The 21949-nt window shown below is 41.0% G+C and overlaps 1 protein-coding gene across 2 annotated transcripts in view; it reads right to left on the bottom strand.

Moving 5' to 3' along the window:
* Positions 1-203: 203 nt before the first annotated feature.
* CCHR3.PART0H10orf67 (chromosome chr3.part0 C10orf67 homolog) overlaps positions 204-21949 on the bottom strand; it is a 2394588-nt gene continuing 2372842 nt past the window's right edge. For both annotated transcript variants that reach the window (XM_044064557.1, XM_044064559.1), the window contains one exon: positions 204-2077. In XM_044064557.1, the coding sequence (XP_043920492.1) occupies positions 1956-2077 (122 nt within the window). In that variant the 3' untranslated portion in view covers positions 204-1955. The remainder of the gene's footprint in view (positions 2078-21949) is intronic.

Genomic DNA, 21949 nt, shown 5'->3' with positions numbered 1-21949 from the left:
TGGGACCAACACCAAGAAGGCAAAAGGTAATCATTAAAATCCTTTGCTCAAGATGCTTCTGCATAGAAATGAAGAGACACATATAAAGCAACAAGCAAAACCATTTCCAAAACTTGCTCATTACGTCTCCTTGACACATAAAAACTTGCATTACAGTAGCTTGGCAACAACATCTTGTAAATGACAATTCAGGTACACCCATATGAATATCACATATACTGATATTTATTATTCTGCAAGTCAGTGAGTGTAAACAAAAAGTATTTCTATGGTGGGGCAAGTCTCCATCGAACCTCCATATGGGGAACTTCACTGCCACATCCCTTTATTTTTGCACTGAGATCATTGTACTTTGGAGAAAATCTGATTACTGAAAGGCAATCTAACAACTATCTTGCTCTTTTTCTGAGGTGTTATGACTCTGGGCCACTCAAAAATCACTACCACATGTAACAAAGTAATTCCAATAATCAGCAGCACTATAAAGTGAATAAGTAATTTCCATTAACTTGGAATAAATGGCTAGAAAATTATTTTAAAATAAATTTGTTGTTCTCTGATCTACCTCTCCCTAGTGATGATCAAGCCACCATCCCCTAATGGCCTATTCCTCCTCCTCTTGACCCACAGTTTTCATGGAGACCCGGAGAGGGAGGTAATAGCCAGTGATCATGGCCATCACCCAGCAGGAGTTAGGATTTTTTTTCTCTTTGTTGGATGAAAAGCCTGCCACAATGTCCACTATGCTGTGCCAGTGTAGCCACATGCTTCCACACATCCATGATCCTCAGCTGCAGCACTGTACACTCCTTGGTGACTGTACTTACTGATCCACCTCCCCCAAATTATGGTCCTGTAGTGCAGCTCACCCAACACCCACCCCCAAAAATATGTGAAACAGCATCAGTTACTCCCTACCCAGCCTACTCCTCCAGTGCTTGAGTTATTAGTTAAACACCATTCATCTGGGATGTAGGAACAACCAAAACATCTGCTCCATAGAAGTGCTGAAGCTAACAGTCATCAATCACAGCCACCAATGTGAAATTATATGAAAACTGGGAAGATACCTCACACTTACAAGTACAATGCTTCGGATTCAGCCACAAGCTGCAGTGTCTCCAACAAAAAAGGAGCACCAAAAGGTAACTAAGCACTATCATAGGCAGGGAAGAAAGAAATGAAGAAAGATTTACAAGATGTGTCATTAAAATTACAGGATGCTGACACCCAGACATGATGGAATTCCAGCTTGGCAAACAGGGGCTAGAAATACAACTAGTAAATGGAAAGGAAATTCTTGACTATGCACAAGTACTTTAAGTCCCATGGTACAATTTCTATAGTTTCACAATGAAAAAAGAAAAAAAAAAACAGCATGGAGTTCATATTAACAAAAGAAGAAAATCAGCTCTGAGAATATTCCATAAATTGCACTGCTATTGTGGTGGCATTAGGCTGAAATAATATCCTTTACATCACAATCAACAACAGATTACTAGTACAAATGAAAAAGAAGTGTATGACATACTTTAGACTTACAACAGAATGAAGAAACCTTTCTCTAGATACTACAGTTATGTAAATGAAAGAAACTGCTTTTAGAACAGAAACTGAGAAACTATATTCATATTTTTTTAATTTGATAAGAAAGATATTTTTGTAAAAAAAGGTGAACCATTTCTTGTAAAGGATGTGTGTGTATATATATGTGTGTGTGTGTGTGTGTTTTGAATATATATATATATATATATATATATATATATATAAATATATATATATATGTTTTGAATAATATACATAGCGGTTCATATGTAGTAATTTCAAATTTCAAAAGTAATACTCCAATTTCACAAGAAAGTAAAGGCGCATAAGTAGTAATGTAAGACATTTAGGATTAACAGCATTACTGTTTTGCTAGGATTCAGAGATCAATTCAAGCATTCATACTCAGACTAATTTTGAGAACCTATGAGTTCAGAAACTGAATTGTAAGGTACTGGTATTTCGATGGGCAGAGATGATGGAAGAGGAAGAACTTCATCAAGGTCTTCATCGTCTGATACAATTTGGGATTCTGCAAAAGAAAAAGAAGATATGCAAAAAATTACAGGATTTAAGAAGCTTCCATCAAATTAGAACCCCCAATAAGCAGGAATATCTCATTCTTGATTTTATAACTTTGTGATATCTTTGATAACTCATTATCGACTGTCAGCAGCATCAAAATATTCTAAAATGTGGACATTTGGAAATATTCACAACAGGGCTGACAAGAGTCCTTTGCAATACTGCCATTTTTCACTCTGACAAACATCAGACCCTCTATCATCCCAGTCACTCCCTTCACTGAGTCACAGGAGACTGGGGGTTGTCATTCAGGCAGCTATCAAGGGTGATTAGAGTGTTTTTTCACTTTCTCCTATCTACTTAATAGGTTCAACATTTCTTGCCAGCCATGATAAAGTACATTTGTGAGAGAGACTCACAGTAAAGGTTGTGTGAATAACAGGATCGCTGTTGCAGGAAAAGAAGATAATTGAGATACTAGCTCTCAAACATTAACCAATGCATAAATTAATTTTACAAACAGATTTCATGCTATGGCGATTATGGAAAAAGAAAGCACACCTATGTTAGGTAATTGCCTCAACAGCAGATCTTCAACGACAGGTCACTTTTAAGAGTAAATTATAACTTTTGGGATTTTACACTCTCCTGAGTATTTTTATCTGGACAGATTTTTACATTAAGGAACCAATACAGGTCTTTCAGTGATTGCAGATAGTGCATACACTTACCTATAAAGCTGTATTCCAGGCCACTTTCAGTTCTTTGAGTTTTATTTCCCACAAGGAGATACTGTTGTGAAAGGCAGACAACTGGTGCTGTTAACTCCAAAGTAATATAATCTACTAAAGCAGATACAATAAGTTCTGCTTCAAACAAAGAATGCTTCCTTATTTCTTACGTACTGTCGCTTGTCTGGTCAGGATAAAACAGACGAACATTCATGGGTTCATTTCAACCAGCTTTATTACACACAAACATCAGGAATGAGGCTTTGTAACTTAAACTTACATAAACTTATAAACAGACTGACTACCACACTCATACATGTTAACACTCTGGCAGTTCTCTCAAAATGGTAGTACTGCCTGCATGTGCTCACATTTTACATGCATGTGCGTACATCTGGAAATGCTTCTTAAAGTTACACACACACGCTCTGTTCTACATCTTCGCTCTGAGGAACAGATCATATACCAAATGACAGTATTCAATGACATGCAATTATGCAGAACTAATTCTCTGACATGCAATCATACAAAATCAGATGCATATAAAACATTCATGTCCAGGTTGCTATGTATTTTAAACTAGGTCTAGAAATACGAACTGATCATGTAACATAAAAGTCAGACGTGGATCTAGCAATGGGGACTGTCTTCAAGGAATGTTCAACTTTGGGGACAACTGGGACATCATCTGGAACAGGAATGGATACTGAGACTTCAGTCTTCAGTATAAACATTGTCAGGGTTGCTCTGAGATCTAGAGTCTGTATCACAGGTATGATGTTGCAACATCATTTCTGAAACAGGAAGAAGATGTCTGTAGTTGCTCCTGTATTCTGTACCTTCGGATTCCACTAAGTAGGATCTTGGCTCAGCACATATACCTCTCACTTGACCAATTTGATCAAAGCCTTTCGCCATTTGCATCCTCACTGTCTCTCCTTCTTTTAAAGGATGAAGAAATCTGCTCATTTTATCATACCTGGACTTCTGAGAAGAACGCTTCTTTAAAAGCTGGGCTTCAATTGCTCTGTTTTTTTAGCATTAGGCACCAACAAATTAGAACTAATAGGCAAAGTTGTTCTGGTTTGTCTAGACAGAATTCTCTGAGCAGGCGACCCAAGTAGGTTGCCACGGGGTATATTTCTAAGATTAAGTAAATTCAAGAAAACACTGATATTGTCATGCTTTGACCTCTCTAGTAATTGCTTTGCACTCTGTACTGCACGTTCAGCAAGGCCATTTGACTGAGGATATGCAGGACTACTAGTAACATGGATAAAGTCCCACTCTTTTGCAAATCTCTTAAACAACTGACTGGTAAACTGAGAGCCATTGTCAGAAATAACTTTGTGTGGACTACCATGGACCGAGAAATGACGTTTCATCTTAGTAATAACAGCACTGGACGTTAGGTTAGGTGGCAAATTGCTCTCAAACCAGTTCAAATAAGAGTCTACCAACACTAAGTAATGTTGACTGTGCCACTCAAATATGTCAGTTGCTACTGCTGACCAAGGTAGTTCAGGAATTTGGCTTAGCTGAAGTGGCTCTTTTTGCAAATGTGGCTTAGTACTGTTGCATACTGAACAAGAAGAAAGCACTTTATCAATGTCTTTCGATACAGAAGACCAAAACACTAGTCCTCTTGCCCTTCTTTTGGTAGAATCAGAACCATGATGCAAAACCTGAATGTATTCACGTTGTAAGTAGAAACAATAACTTTTGGACCTTTGAAATGATATCATCTTCCATCAGTATCTCATCTCTGTATGGAAAGTAAGGTTGCACTTCTAGTGGTACACAAGATTGCTTTGACGGCCATCCTACATTAATGAAGTGGGTAAGCTTTTGCAAAACAGGATCAGTCTTTGTATGATCTCTTAGCTCAAGTCCCGTGGTATAAAAATTATGCTTCCATGACATCGAAATCAAAATTCTCTGCATCAAGCTGTTCCGTGGTATTTCTGGGCAATCTGGATAAGGTATCAGCCAGATAAAGAAGTTTGCCTTTTGTATAAACCATTTTGAAATTGTACCTTTGTAACTTGAGCATCATTCTTTGTAGTCTTGCTGGAGCTGAATGCATAGGCATCTTTAAAATAGTGACTACAGGTTGATGGTCAGTTTCTATGTGGATAGCTCGACCATAAATATAATCATGGAATTTCGAACATGCGAACACAATTACCAAAAGTTCCTTCTCACTTTGAGCATTCTGCATTTCAGTTTGAGTAAGAGTTCTAGATGCATAGGCAATAGGTATGCCCTCTAGAAGAATAATGGCACCAAGATTGAACTTTGAAGCATCACAGGAAAGAACTACTGGTTTGTGGACATTATAGTATCTTAATGTAGACGGGTTGGCAATTTGCTGTTTGAGGTTGTCAAATGCTCTCTGGTGTTGTTCTAACATGACCGCGTAACATTTTTGTGTGTCACTTCTCTTAAAGGCACTGATAACTCACTAAAGTCAGGGATACATTTGCCCAAATAATCAAACTTAGAAAATGCTGTAAAGCTTGGATATTGTCTGAGGCTGGCAACTCAAGAATGGCTGCTTGTTTAGAAAGGTTTGGTCGTAGGCCTGTAATGGTAACTAAATGACCTGCATAAGTAACTTCTGGTAGTCTGAATTTGCATTTCAGAGAAATGAGCTTTAAATTCACTTCAAACGCTCTGTCCAGAACTTTCCTGAGGTTTCTGTCATGCTCTGCTTCACCATTGCCTCCAACCAGTAAATCATCAACTATTATTGCACACGGGTAGCCTGAAAAAAATTTGCTCCATTGTATGCTGAAAGACTTTATTCCAAAAGGCATCCTGAGAAATCTGCATCTACCTAATGGGGTACTGAATGTAGTCAGTAGTGAAGATTTATGATCTGGCATTACTTGCCAAAATGAACTCTTTGCAGCTAAGACAGAAAAAACAGTGTCATTTGGCATGACGGTGGCAATCTCCTCGACTGTACGCATAGGATGATGAGGTCTTTTTAATGCCTTGGGTCAATGCATATTCTGATTTCATCTGAATTTTTCTTATGAGCAGCTACCATGGAAAACACCCACTTAGTTGGTTCTGTGACTGGACAAATCACACTTTGCTGCACTTTTTTGTCTAACTGGACCTGACTTTGTCCTGCATAGCTACTGGAACTCTCCTTGCTGATCTGATCACTGGACTGACCTCTGGATCTGCTTTCATGGAGTACACAACTGGAAGTTTTCCTAACTTGTCATTAAAAACATCAGCATACTCAGAAAATATAGTCACTGAAGCTGGAACTGGGACGTGCTTACATGATGGACTTCTTTGATAAAAGAAAGTAGTTTCATTCTCAAACTGTGTCTGAGACCCAATAATGACTGCACAGGTCTTCTGACTACATAAAATTACAAGCTGTAACTGTTCCCAGCCGAATAGCATGAAAGCACTACTGAGCCTTCGGTTTGAATCTCTTCAGCTCCATAAGCAACAGGCTTGACACTATTGGCCAAATTAAGTTGCTCACCAGCCCTCACTTTAGCAAATGTTTCTGCTAATATTACATTACATTTTGAACCAGTGTCTACTTTGAGCTCTGTGGGTTTACCATTGATCAGGATAGTAGAAAATACTTCATTCTTTGCCAACAAATCTACTGCATTAACCTTTACACTGCCACTGATACACCATCTACACAGAAAGTAGGGTTACAGATCTCTACATGATCAACTTGCTTTTTTGACTGACCTTTCTTAATAACTAAATGAGGCTTGCTTGATTTACAAATCTTTTGAAAGTGATTCTATTTTTAACACTTGTGGCATTGCTGACCAAATGCTAAGCAATTCTCTCTTTTAGACTCATGATTGGCACCACAATTATGACAGTCAACAATAAGACTTGACTTGGGTTTTGCTGACTCACCCTCATACTGCACCAAGCATGTCCTTTTACTGAACTAGTCTTAGAACTTGCTTGAAAGCTACGGGGTTTCCCAGGGGAGCCCGCAAGGGTTGTTGCTGCCATGTGCTTAGGCCTGTTTCTGCTTGCCATGTGTTGCATGCTGTCTACGTTTGCTCTACAGGCTGCTGAAAATATACTCATATTACTTGCAAGCACACTTGTGTGCCTTTCTGTGAGCTCATGTATTTGACAAACCTCTATGGCTTTGCTTAACATTAAATCACTGTCACGAAGCAAAATCTTTCTCACTGCAGCACTATTAATATCACACACAAGCCTGTCCTTTAACTCGTCTTTCAAGTCACCAAATCTGCACGTTTTGGCTTTATTTCTCAAGTCACTGATATAAGCCGCAAAAGTTTCACCTGGCTTTTGGTTTCTAATATAAAATAAGCACCTCTCTAATGTAACATTTGTCTGGGGGTTGCTCATTTCTCTAAATTTACATTTCAAGCAATCAGGGTCCTCCCTTGATTCAGCAGGTACCACAGTATGGCGGTTCCCCCTCTTCTGCATATACTGCTGGTAGATACACAATTGAACACTCTCTTTCAGTAGTCTCTGACCCAGCTAAGTTAACCAAAATGAATGCTCTTGTATGTAGATCTTTGTCAGAAAAAGCTGCCTGTATGAAAATATCTTATTCCTGCTCAAATAATCTCTAATTTTCTGCTGTATTATAATCAAACACAAGTGGACTAGGTCTGTGAAATACCTCCTTATGAATAACTGTTTGATAAAAAAAAAAATCCATCGAAGATATTCTGCATATACCTTCTGTAACTGATGTTTATTCTGTAAAGTTGATAATATAATGTCTTCACTTTTTTTTGTAACTGTTTTTTGGAACTTATGCAATTTTCTGTATTTTTCATTGTAACTATACTTCATCCTCTTTTTATAAGCTGTATATACTTGCTTCTACAATGTTATGCCATTTATTTGTAAATGTATTTGGAGCTTTTCTCCCTGGGCCTCCACTGAAAATGGATTACTGATCTAGTGGACTTTCCTGGTTACCAAATGTCAATAAATAAACAAATAAATAAAAATGCACTACGCCAAATAAGACTCCATAGCATAAGACCACTTTGAAATCACTGTACTTTGTGAAACCACTCCTTATCAGTGTAAGAATTATTTTAAAATGACTGCACTTTACTGGTCAGTATAAAACAGACAAACATTCGTGGGTTCAGTTCAAGCAGCTTTATTACACACAAACACATCAGGAATGAGGCTTTGTAACTTAAACTTAAATAAACTTCTAAACAGATTGGCTACCACACTCGTACATGTTAACACTCTGGCTGTTCTCTCAAAATGGCACCGCTGTTTGCATGTGCTTACATCGAGAAATGTTTCTTAAAGGTACATGCACACTCTCTGTTCTACGGGTACCCTAAGATGTAGTCCAAAAAAGTGCAAGGTTTTCATACATTCACACAGACACACACACACACACACACACACACACACACACACACACACACACACACACACACACACATGGGTGTAACTGATTTTAATGAAAACACCCACAGTTGACTGCAAAAACTTTGACTACAGATGGTCAAAAAACAGCTAACACTGGGCTATTCACATGCAGTTTCATACATAATGTAAAACATATTTTGCAGGAAGACAAGCTCCCCCAATTACACCCCCCACACTTCCTGCTAATTATATATACTAACTATGAGAGCAAACAATCCCTGGTGAAAGGGAATCTTCCCCTACTCAGGGATTGTCAATTTTACACAGCTACTGGGGGAGCAAGGGGGCTTCCCCCCCTGCAAAAAATTATGCTTTCTTTCTCTTTTTTTTTTTTAGTTTTGCATAAGCTAATTTTAATTCTCGGTGCAAACATAGTAGCATGTCAACATGCATAATGTCTGTCAACTTGTTTCAACATTATGCACGTTTACATAAATGGTATTCGATCAATTTAAGTATATATATATATATATATATATATATATATATATATATATATACATATATATGTATATATATATATATCTAAGTTCATAGCCCCATAATAACTGATTAGGACTAAAATTATGCCTGATATAAAGTCAAGGGATCTTTGTCGATAAAAAGAACTTTTTTTGAAGATAGTGGTGCCAACCAAGTCATACTGTTATGATAAACATTGAAAATAATTATGATTTCTGAGAAATTAAGTTAATATGAATACTGGCTAATGAACGCCAACTAAATAAAATCCTGGCAGAAAAATGAATATGCAGCAAATCGATTTTTTCAAGAGAAGATTCCCATGCAGTAAAGAAAGAAAAACAGTTTGTTAAACACAAATGTTATATAAATATTAATAAGCAGCAAAAGTAGGTACATATGCCATCATACAATAGATACTGATATATACAATAGATGTAGCATTCGAACTGCCGCGGTGGGAAGGTGGTAGCGTTGTTACCTCACAGCAAGAGGTTCTCCCGTTCGATTCTCGGCATGGCTTGGGAGTGCCTTCTGTGTGGAGTCTGCATGTCCTCCCCGCGGTTGGGTAGCGTTTGAAAGACATGGGTGCGTAAATGGGCGTGCCTTCGTTGAAGGTTGGGCGTCGAGCTGGCACCTCGGCGTTTTGTAAAAATCTACTGCCAATCATTAGCATACCGGAGTTCCACTGTGGTGACCCCTTACCGGGAAAAAGACAAACAACAACAGATGTAGCATTCAAAAAGATGAAATTTGGATAAGTAGAAACTGTTTAATTTCCCAAGTCTTTTGGGTTTCTAATAGTCAAGGTAAAATGAAAGTTTGTGGAATTAGTATTGTTTCAATCTTTGATGTTATCCAAAGTGCTCTTCGTGGGTTCCTATTAGAAGATCGAAAACACATTCTTTCAAATGCGTCTTGGTCGAACTTAAAAGACTGAAATGGCAAAATATCGAAGCGGCTTTTAAGCAAATTCTTTCCCTGGGAAAGAATTTGCTTGGCCGCTTCATTACTTTGCCATTTTTGGCACTGTAGTGCGGTCTTGGAGTTGGCATATTTAAGTAGGGGGGGTATGAAGGGTGAAGCCCCCCACTTAATGTAATATTTAAAGTGTTTTGTTTTTTTATTTTTTTGTTGGAACAGCGATTTTTTTCCCCTTGGAATTAAATTGATGTTCTGACAGTTCGACACTGTAAGCTCTCGTTTACATAGGGTCGACAGTGAGCTCATATCGACCCGCTCTTTGCAGCACCTGCAATGTGCCCAGAACTGACTCCTTCTGCAATTCATACAGAGTTACATGTATAGGCAGCATATCTAAATATGACTGTATATTACTTTTTACGAGACCAATTACTCTTATTGCTAATGGAACTGTGTGGGTATCCTTCTTCCACATTGCCCTCATTTCTGCCTGCAAATTCTGGTATTTTATGACTATGTGTCACTCTGTATGTAAGTCACTATAATCACTGGGTGTAGCAATTTCAATGATCAATACTACTTTTGTCTTCTATTCATGGACTACTATATCCATTTTCTTTCACATCTATTTTTTGAACTGTTGGTAATGGGTAATCCCACTGCACTGCCCACTGTGTGATGCCCTCCCTGGTAAGGTTGGATCATAAATCAGTCTCATTCAAAGTAACTATTGCACCCCACACACCCAAAGCAGCAAAAAAAAAAAAAAAAAAAAAAAAAAAAAAACAAGGAACTTCTCCACAGCAAGCTACAGCCTATTAAGTGATAGTTTAAAACGGTATACCCTCTGCAATCACAGGCAATAATGACTCCTATGCAGAGATGTACACAGATGCCCTGTTTAATCATCTTAGCAACTGTATAATCTTGGCTGTACCTGACCGGATAAAAAACATGCCCTCCCAAAAAAATAAGCTACCTTAGTGGACATCTAGTATAAAGAGATTGTATAACAAAAGTAAGAAACTGATGTCTAAGAACAAGAGACAATTACCTTTGCAGAGGAAGAATTCCCTCCACATACTGAACAAGCAAATCAGAAGTCTTATAAAGTCCTATAAAGCTAATTATGAAGCTAAAATACCATCCCTAGCCAAGGACATTCATAAGGCATTATTTAATTACATCCGAAATCTAAAAGGGAATGCCCAGCTATGTACTAAATTGGCAGTAGATGGTACCACTCACACTATACCTGAGGACATTGCCAATCTGCTAGCTGACAGATTTGGTGCAAACTTCACCCCCCCCCCCCATCCCCACCAACCATATCCCAAAACATACCTAACAGCAGTTCCCTACCTAGTATCTCTAGAGACCATCTCATATTTGTGCTCTCCAAGGCCAACAACACAGCCTCACTGGGACCAGATAACATCCCAGGTTACTTACTAAGCAATCTAAAACATGACCTAGCTGACCCACTTACCTCTCTCTTTAACCATAGCCTGACAACTGGTTTTGTACCAGCAGAATGGAGACAGCAACAGTAATCCCTTTGCATAAAGGGGGGCCATCAACCAACCCTGGGAACTATAGACCCATAAGTCTAACCAGCCTCATCTGCAAGACTATGGAAAGGATCATAATGGACCTTATCAACAAGGACATAGGCAACCTTCAAACTCTAGACTCATCCCAGTTTGGCTTTGTTAAGGATAGATTGTGCTTATTGATCCTGGTAGACTTCTTCGAGAAAGTCACCAAAGACCTGGATAAAGGTAAGACAGTGCATGCCACATACATGGACCTAGCCCAAGCCTTTGACACAATCCCAAACTTGGGTATCATTGAACAACTATTCCAGCTAGGAGTTAACCTTTACATCACTAGACGGGTAAGCTAACTGGCTCACCAACAGAACATATAATGTCAAAGCTGGTGACTCCATCTCTACCAGTAGACTCATCATCAGTGGCATACCACAAGGATCTGTATTAGGCTCTTTATTATTTGGAATCTATTTCTTGGAAGTCCAGGTTAAAGAAGATGGCCTTTAGCTTACTAAGTTTGCCAATGATTGTAAACTGGGTGCAATCATTGAGTCCCCAATGATGTTAAAAAGAAGTTATGTCTTCCCAAAACACTTCATCTGAGTTGTCCATCTTCATCTATCATCACCTGTGGGTTTGGTTCTGATCCTTCAGAACTGACTTGGCCATTTTTATAGCTAGTGGACTCCAAAAACTCTTGAGCACATCCCCTACCCATAATGCATAAGGTAGATTACATCAGATCAAGTTTGCTGATTACAGAAAGAAAGATGTAAAAAGGTACTGAAAGATGCTATATCTGGATTATAATTATATTCTAAAAGGAACTCTCGTGGGAAAGTCTGTTCTTCCAGGAAATCTGGTAGGGGGAAATAGGGAGGGGATGACAGATGAAGATGGACAACTCAGATAGAATGTTACGCCAAGACATAACTACTTTATCTGAAGTTGTCAATCTTCATCCTGTCATCACCTGTTGGACAGAGTCCCCAGCTACTTAGAACCCTGGGTGAACTTAAGTAAAGATATTCCTGAGCACCACTGAACCAAATGATCCTCTTCCCCTACAGACCAGATCTAACTTGTAATGAGTAACAAAGGCATGGGGAGATGCCCAAGTTGCAGCTGCACATATCATTCATGGAAGTTCTTGACTGAAAGACTGCGGAAGTAGCTACCTCTCTAGTTCAATTTGCTTTTAGCTGTAAAGGTAAGGAGATACCACTCATCTTATAAACAAAGGAAATACACATAGCTAGGGTTACTTTATTTACAGGTTGTCCCAATTTGATATGCGAGTAAGAAGCAAACAGCTGATCAGATTTCCTGATGTTCTTGGTCCTGTCAAGAAAGAATCTTAGTTGTCTGTGAACATCTAATAGATGTAATGTGTACTCTCCTTTGTTAGAAAAAAATGGGAAGAACACATGAAGATTAATGTATTGATTAAGATTGGTTTCTGATACAACTTTAGGTAAAAAGGATGGACTGGTCCTGAAAGAAACTTTATCCTTGTGAAAAATCAAGTATGGTGGTCTAGATGAAAGTGCCTGAATTTCCAAAATTCTTCTAGCTGAGGTGATGGCTACTAAGAAGAGAGTTTTCCAGGATAGAAACTTCAGATTACATCTAGAGGCTGGCTCGATTGGGGTTTGAGTCAAGGTCTGTAGCATTAAAGTAAGGTCCCAGGGATGAGTAGGGTCCTTGTAAGGGGGCTTTAAGAGAAGAGCACCTCTTAAAAAGGCTTTGCAAAGTCTGTGTGAGGCCACGGATGATCCATGGAAACCATTATCAAAATTGGAGATGGCTGCCAGTTGAACTTTAATCATAGAGGTGGAAGCACCATCATTGAAAATAGAGGCTAGGAAGTGAAGAATTTCTTGGATTGGTGCTGAAAAAGGATCAAGGTCATGTAAGGAGGCCCAGCGAACAAATCTCTTCCATTTACTCACATAAAGTTTGTGAGAAGACAGTTTATACGACGCCAACATTATATGTTTAACTGGGGAAGAGAGCCTATCATGCCTAGCCACTAATGGAATTGGTGAAACCAAGCTGTCAGCTTGAGACTTGTAATGTCTGGGTGTCTGGTGCCTTTCAAGTGTGACAAGACGTCTGGATTTGGATCCAGAATCCATGGTGCTTGTACCAGATGAGGCCACTGGAAAGGAAACCAAATCTGCTGAGGTGAAAAGGAGGCAATGAGGATGACTTTGCTCTTCAACTTGTCTGCTTTCTGTAGAAATATGTGAATTAGTTGGGTTGGAGGAAAGGTGTAAAGAAGGAGACCGGGGAACCAATTGTGGAGTAGAGCATCCATTGGAAATTCCCTTTCTGAGGGGATGAGGGTGAAGTAGCTGCTGCATTTCTTATTCAGAGGAAAGGCAAAAAGGTCGCAACAAAACTGGCCATATAATTGGAAAATCCTTTCCGGTACTTTTGGGTTGAAGGACCACTAGTGAGGTAGAAGGATGCACCTGCTCAATCTGTTTGCTATCACATTGGAATTCCTTGGAATATGAGTTGCGATCAGAAAGTGGTGGATGAGATCACCCATTGCCAAACTCTAAGGGCTTCTTGGAATAAGGAGTTAGATCTGGTTCCCCTCACTTGTTGATGTACCAGACCACTGACATGTTGTCTGTCTGAACCGCAATCGTCTCCAGAGGTAGAGGGTCTTGGAATGTTCGCAATGCCAGTAGCACAGCTCTCATCTCTAGAATGTTTATATGCAGGTTGGCCTTGGATTGGGACCAAGTGCCTTGGACTGTCTTTCCCTGGCAATGCCTCCCTACCCAAGCTGGGAAGCGTCCATGGTCACTGTGGCCTTGGGCTGGGGGGACGGATGAACAGACATCCTTGTCAAACGTGGCTTGAATTAATCCAGCATAGAAGATCCCTTTTGCATATGTTGGTGATCAAAATTGGCACTGTTAAGGGATGATGAAGGACTGACCATTGTACCGCAAATAACCATTGAAATATTCTCATGTGAAACCTGGCTAGGAGACAACAGGTATTGTGAGGCAATGGAGGTTCTCATGTCTAACAGCGCTCGTATAAATGTTAGATTTTGTGTGGGTTCCAGCAAGGATTTGTTGAAGTTGATCATGATGCCTAGAAGGTCGCATAAGTGTAGAACCATTTGTTTTGCGTCTAGTCGTAGTTGCCTGGTAGTAGTGGAAATGAGCTAGTCATCTAAGTACAGAAACACTGGGAATCCTTGCAGTTTTAAGTAAGCTGCTACTACTGCCATGCATTTGGTGAACACTCTGAGGGCTGTGGTGAGACCGAAGGGCAGAACTCTGAATTGGTAATGACTGGCACCCAGCCAAAAGTGAAGGAATCTTCTGGACTGTCTGTCCATTTTTATGTGGTAGTACACATCCTGAAGATCTATAGAGTACATCCAGTCATCCTTTCCTAAAAAAGAAGAATGGACTGAACTGTGACCATCTGGAATTTGGTTTTTCAAACAGATTTGTTCAGCTTGCTGAGATTCAAAGTTGGTCTACAGTTCCCTGTCATTTTGGGCACTACAAAGAATCTTGAGTAAAATCCGGATCCCATTTGGTCTGGTGAGATTTCTTGGATGACTCTTTTTTTCTAGTAGCTTTTGAATTTGAATAGCTGCCTGTCCCTCTGACTAGGAGGAACATCGGGGAATGTCTTTGAACTGGGAAGATGAAGGGAAAAGGGAATTGTATAGCCTCTGGAAATGATTCTCTGCACTCACTCAGTGCACTCTGTATCAGAGGTGATTTCTTGCCAGGTTTTTGGGTGCAGAAATAAGTGACCCCTGATTGCCTCCAGAGGTGGACAATCAGGCCCCCATTCAGGAGTGCTGAAAGGGAAGAAGAAGGAATCCCAGCAACCCTGATGTTGCAGCAAGGGTGGCATCTTCCATTACTGTTCCCCCCTCTGCCTCTGAGGGAACTTTCACCAGGCATAGACTGAAAAGACCTTTGAGAGTTCCTGAGCCACAGTTTGCTTGTTCCTTGTTGATTCCTAGGAAAGGACCTCTGAGGAGTGGAAAAACATACTCCTACAGCAGACAGGTTTTTCCCATCCTTTTTGCACCTGGTTAAAGTATCTCTAACAGTTGGGCCAAAAAGGGAAGAGCTTTCAAAGGGTGCACTGTCAAATGAATACTTGAAGGGCTCCGCAAAATCACATAAGCGCATCCAGGCATGCACCCTTATGGAAATGCTTGAATCTGCTGTTCTTGTCCTTCCTTCGGCAACATGAGAAATGAGCCTCATGGACGAATTGGAAATGGATGTCAGGGTGGCAAACTGAGAGGTGACTAAATCCCAAACCTTTTCAGAAATAGCTCCTGAGACGGTATCCGACAGCTCCTTAATCAGATCTCTCTGCAATCTTGTAAAATGTGCCAGGTAGTTCAAAGATCACAGGGCAAAGTTCAATGAAGAATAAACTTGCTTCCCAAATATATCCATCGCCCACGACTCTTTGTTAGAAGGATGGATGGATAGAGGAACTTTCTTCCACTAGTTCCTTCAAAGTGGCCATCACTACCACGATGGCATCTACCAGGATTCCCTTAGTACAAAAAGACTTGTCTTCTGGGGCTGTAATGATTTTATCTGGTTTCTTGGGAATTGGTTCTGTGTCATCAGGAGCCTTCCACACCCATCAAGAGATCCATTCAATGAGCTCTTCGGTGGGTAGAGATACTCAGGAAGTAGACAGACAGGTACCAAAAGCCTGCAGGTACACAGATTCCTCAGCTGAAGGGTTGAGGGACTTCCAAACACCTCTCTGTTTAAGTATTTCCAAGATGTCTCCAAATGAGACATCATCAGGAAGTGATCTGGGGGACCCTTCACCTTCATCAAAATCTGTGTCTTCTGTGATGGACTCTTCTGGGGAGTCCAGGTGCTTTCTCTTGCACAATTTCTTTCAAGGGACCTCCTCAGGGGGAACATCTGGGGAGGTTTCAGAAGGAGGAGGAGGAGTACCCTGTTGGGTAGCCTGAAGTTGCAATATCCGCTGTCCCTGTAAAGGAGTTGGTTGATACTCCAGACTCAAGGTGGCCAGATACAGATGCTCCAACGAGGAAGGAACTGACCTGGTGCTGGCTAGGAACTGACCTGGTGCTGGAAGTAGCCAATACCCTCCATGGCCTTGAAGGTCGGACGGGTGCTCCAGAGCCAAAAAGGAAGGCCTTGGCTCCGAAGTCCCCCTGGTCCCAATGAAGTCCTCATCGAAAATTAGACCACTCTGAAAACCCAAGAACAGACTCGAAAGACTCGGAACTGACCACCAGGCTGCAGCCCCGAGAGGACTACTCAGGGCAATTGTCTGATCTGATGAAAAAGAAACATTTGCAATCAACACGGTTGGTTCTGGGAAGCTTGTAACCAAAAACTCTAGGTATTTGTGGAGGTTAGAAGAGGTGGGTTAGCAGAGGAAGTGGAAGGTATTGGTGCCTGACACAAAAGGGGTAGGAGCTGACAGCCGACGAGATGCCTGACACACCTTGGACCCAAAGAATCTTCATCACCAACCTCTCCACATCGACTTCAGTGAGACTCCTGGAAGAATGTACTGAAACAACAGATGGAGACTTTGGCCTCTCTAAATAGGGGGAGTGTGGTCTATCCGAAATAGGATCCAGTGAAATAGAATATTTTATCCTTGGTAGGGTAGTGACTGGCAAAACAGGTTGTTCCGGAGCCGAGGAAGGAGTTGGAACCATGAGAGTAACAGAGAATCCTTCGGGATTGAAACTTTAGATGCCAGCTCTGATGTCCTTCTCTTTTTTGAGCTCCGTACCATGGAAACACTTGGAACTGAGGGAGGTCACTTCTTCATCTCGGAGGTTCTAGAGGAGGTGGAAGAAGAAGAAGATGATGTCCATCCAGATTAATGTTTTGACATTTCCTGGGCACCAGATAGGGCCACCAAAGGAGGAGAGAAGGAGACCTTTTAGTATAAGTTTGTTTTGTCTATCTACCAATGCTTGGTGGCTAAAAGTGTGGCAGATAGAACAGTTTTCTTGTAAATGAAGAGGACTGAGACAATAGACATGTCAGAAAATGAAATTTTATGACTGCATTTGGTGCACTTTTTTGAAGCCGGTCTGACTTTTCTCTTTATCAGCCATTCTGACACACACACACACACACACACACACACACACACACACACACACACACACACACACACACAAAGACTGAGGAAGAAGAAGTTGGAAGGGAGAGAAAAATGCACACTTTTTTTATAGAAATACCAACAATGGTAACTGAAAACTTACAGAGTGGTAAAAGGGAAGGGGGAAAGATACCAGAGATGGTATCAGAGAGTTACCTTACGGTAGTTAGGGAGAAAGGGGGGGGGGGGAAGAGAGACAGCTAGTGAAAAAACTGCCTCAAAAAACAACGGCTATATGTACACAAGATTCAAAAGAGATAGGGAATGGTTTCTGAAAGGATAGGAGGAAATTTAAAGTAAATTATCACACAAGTGTAGGCTCGAGAGCGATAAGTAGAAACCACATCTGAAGTTGAAAACGGCAAAAAAGATCTGGGGTAATCTACCTGATGCATTAGGGGTAGGGGATGTCCTCAAGAATTTTTGGAGTTCACGAGCTATAAAAATGGCCAAGTTGGTCCCAAAGGATCGGAACCAACCCCACAAGTGATCAGAAAATGAAGGAGCACAGGTCTACAGCAATTTGAACTTTAGCCACCAGGTTTCCATGGTGGTATGGAAGACCTTCTACATTGCACATCTCATAAGTAAAGGCATCACATCCAGGTCTAAGGATGCTATAACCCCACTTTACTCAACCCTAATCAGACCATTAACAGAGTACAATGCTCCGTTCTGCATGTATCTCACCAGACACCTGCAGTAACTGGAGAGAGCACAGAGGTTTCTCACTACGAAGATACAGGGCCTCCAAACCATGACCTACATGGATAGAGTGAAGGACCTATCATTGTACTCTGTATCATATAGGCTACTGAGAGGTGACTTGTGCCTAGCCTACAGGGCAGTCTCTGACCCCGATAATGTAAATGTTGCAAATCAAATGGCACTAGGGTGACTCACTCTAGGGATCTCAACCTTGCCAGTGACATTATCAGAACATGCTGGAGAGATAGGTATGTCTCCCAGAGACTGACGCTACTCTGGAATAAACTTCCAATTCATGTGAAGCAGAGCTCCTCAATTACCCTATTCAAGCGCAACCTGGACAAATAGATGGGTGATTGCAAATTCACCTTGGAGGTGGCACCCATGTTCCTCATGGGCAGGGGTAGTCAGTTCTGATCTGTAAAGTATGTCCATCTAACCATGGGCAATTTGGGCTCTAAGGACACTAGCCTAGTAATCTCCTATGAACCTATGTATAAAACTTCATCATTCTCTATAATGCTTTGTAGCTCATGTTTCTAATGCTTCTCTGCTACTTCAATTCTGTAATGCTCGCAAAATCGCAAGTGCAATAGTCTTGCCACATTATTATGCCTTTCAGTATACAGGCCCTCTGCTGTTAGTGTATCACACCCAGCAACAAGATATGCAACTATCTCCAATTCTGTTTTACAGAACCTGCATGTCTCTGTTTCTATCACATGTTCAATTGGCTTTGTAAACCAATGTGTATGTAGTCCACTAACCTGGGCCACTAATACTAACCTTTCATCCTTTGGTTTAAATTCATCTCTCTTTAACCATTCCTGCATCAGATCCTGATTGACATGAGGTTGTTCCTGGAATTTTCTGTACTTGCAACTATATTTATGCATTTTCTAAATTTCTTCCCTTCTCATCTGATCCTTCTCTTATATTCTTTTGTTTTTGGCACATTCAGTTGCTGCCTGATTTTGTTTACTTCTGGTATGGTTTCCATTCCCGCTTGGCACCGATATGCTTCTGCTAAACTAAGCAAAGAAGTCATCTTACATTTGTCCTCTTCATGTTTCAAAAAAAGAAGTTATGTACTCACCATAACGTTCCATGTGAGTTGTTCATCTTGCCTTCATTCTTTACTGATGGGTTCGGAGACAATCTTCAGCTCCAACTCGGCTAACTGCAAAAGCTCAAGGTCTTCATCCAGCTCGAGGCCAACTCCCTATCCCATGATGCACCCTGATCTTCCCTCAGATCTTGTTTGCTGTGTGACTACTTAGTAGTATAAATATGCCACTCAGAAAGCTGGATAAGAGACAAAGCATGCTATATGGACCTCAAGTAGACTGGATGGGGGTACGAGGGTGGGATGTAAGAATGAAGGCAAGATGAACAACTCACATGGAACGTTATGGTGAGTACATAACTTCTTTATGTGAAGTTGTTTATCTCACTGTTCATTCTTTACTGATGGGTAGCATCCCAAGCACCATCTTCTTGGGTGGCTCACAGGAGTATATTCCTCAGAACTGTAGAATCAAAGGAGGCTCTGTCCCTGGAGGCCTTGTCTACTTTGTAATGAGTGGTAAAGGTATGAGGTGTTGACCAGGTACCTGCTGCACAAATAGAGTCTAATGGTAACCTCGCAGAAAAGGCTAATGAGGTCGAAATAGCTCTAGTAGAGTGGGCCATTACTTTTTGTTGCAAAGGGGCATTTTCTGAATTATAAATGAAGGAAATGCAATCTGACAGCCACCTTGACAAGGTTACTTTTGTCACTAAGGCACCCTTCTTTGACTCTGAAAAGGAAAAGAATAGTTGATCCGTTGACCTGAATTGTTTGGTTCTGTCTAGATAAAATCGTAGTTGTCTATGAACATCAAGTTTGTGCAGAACATTTGTGCAGCATGTGTTCCATCCTATTTGTGCATTGGGGAATGAAAACTGGCAACTCAATAGATTGGTTAAGATTTGCCTCTGAACAAACTTTTGATAAAAAGGGTGGATTAGTTCTGAGCGAAACTCTGTCATTATGGAAAATCAGATAAGGAGGTTTGATGGTTAGGGCTTGCAGCTCAGAAATCCGCCGAAGTAATGGCTATCAGAAAAATAGTCTTCCATGAAAGGAATTTCAAAGAACAGGACGAGGCTGGTTCAAAAGGTGGTAGTATGATTCTGGATAGAACAAAGTTTAGATTCCATGGCATGACTGGAGTTCTGATTGGTGGCCTCACATGAATGGCACCTTTAAGAAAGGCTTTAGCAAGTTGATGCAACATGACATTAGAGCCTTGGAAACCAAAATGAAAAATTGATATCGCTGCTAATTGAACTCTGATGGTAGCTGCAGCCGCTCCATTGAAAAGTTTAGTTAGGAATTTCAATATAGATGGGATCAGAACTAAGCAAGGATCAACATCATTCTGAGAGGCCCATAAAGAAAATCTCTTCCATTTGCTAAGATATAACTTTCTGGTAGATGATTTATGAGAGGATGTTATAATATGCTGGGCCTCAGTTGAGAGGTTGTAAATACTGGCTATTGTGGGAATTGGAGCAGCCAAGCTGTCAGTTTGAGGGAATGAAGGATGAAGAGCCCCAGATGAATGGGTCAACAGATCCGGAACTGGGTCCAGGATCTAGGGTTCTTCCAAAATATGAGGCTGGGGGAAGGGAAACCAAATTTGCTGAGGCCAGTAAGGGGCTATTAGTATCATGGTCCTTCCCAGTAGTTTTGCTTTCTGCAATACCCTGGGAATGAGAGGGAAGGGGGGAAATGCATAACGGAGACCCAGGGTCCAATTGTGCACCAGTGCATCCCTTGGGGCTTCCCCCGGCTGGGGAATTAGGGCACAGCAGCTGCTGCATTCGATCCTAGCAATTTGAGTACCATTGAGACTGGAGCTTTTTTTCTCGGAAACAGGTCTGATACTTGTTCTCGTAAAAGAGAAATTCTTTCTGGAGGCAGAGTTAATGTCATAGAAACTGTGGTTACTTTTGCTCCTATGAAGACGGTCTGCTGTGATGGTGATAAGGCAGATTTTTCTGAGTTGATGGTAATCCCCAATTGATTGCATAGTTGTAAGGTTGTGTCCCTTGCATGAATGAGTTGATGCTTGGTGGTGGCAGTGAGGAGCCAGTCTTCTAGATATGGAAACATCTGGAATCCCAACCATCTCAGGTGAGCGATGACTACTGCCATACATTTGGTGAACACTCTGGGGGCTGTAGTGAGACCAAAGGGCATAGAAGCATAAATGATCTCTGGATGGTCTTGTCCATTTTTATGTGCAAGTACACATCCTGAAGATCTATAGAGCACATCCAATTGTCTTTTCCCAGAAAGGGAAGTACTGACTGAAGCGTGACCATCCGGAACTTCGTCTTTTTCACTGACTTGTTTAGTCTACTTAGGTCCAGAATAGGTTTCCAGTCCCCTATTTTCTTTGGAACTACAAAGAACCTTGAGTAAGTTTTGGATCCTCTTTGGCCTGCTGGGACTGGCTGGATGACTCTTTTGTCCAGCAACCTTTGGACCTCTAAGGCTGCTAGGTCCCTGTGACTAGGTGGAACATCTGGGATTTTCTTTATTAGAGGGGGTGGGGTGGCAAAGGGAATAGAGTATCCTCTGGATATTATGCTTTGTACCCAGCTGTCTTTTGTTATTTTTAGCCAGGCATCTAGGTACAAAGACAGACGTCCCCCGACTGCCTCCAGAGATGGACAGTTGGGCCTCCTCTCAGGAGCGATGATAGGACTTGCCAAAGAACTGCTCTCAGTGACCCTGATTCTGCGGACCCCCCTCTGCCGCATAGATGGCATCTTCCATTATTACCCGTCCTCTGCCTCTAGAGGGGTTGTCACCATGAGTGTTTTGGA

Source organism: Protopterus annectens, chromosome 3.part0, assembly GCF_019279795.1.
Source record: "Protopterus annectens isolate FY-2018-M chromosome 3.part0, PAN1.0, whole genome shotgun sequence".
Taxonomy (NCBI): domain Eukaryota; kingdom Metazoa; phylum Chordata; order Ceratodontiformes; family Protopteridae; genus Protopterus; species Protopterus annectens.
The sequence above is the reverse complement of the archived record's forward strand: the minus strand, read 5'-3'. Positions and strand labels throughout refer to the sequence as shown.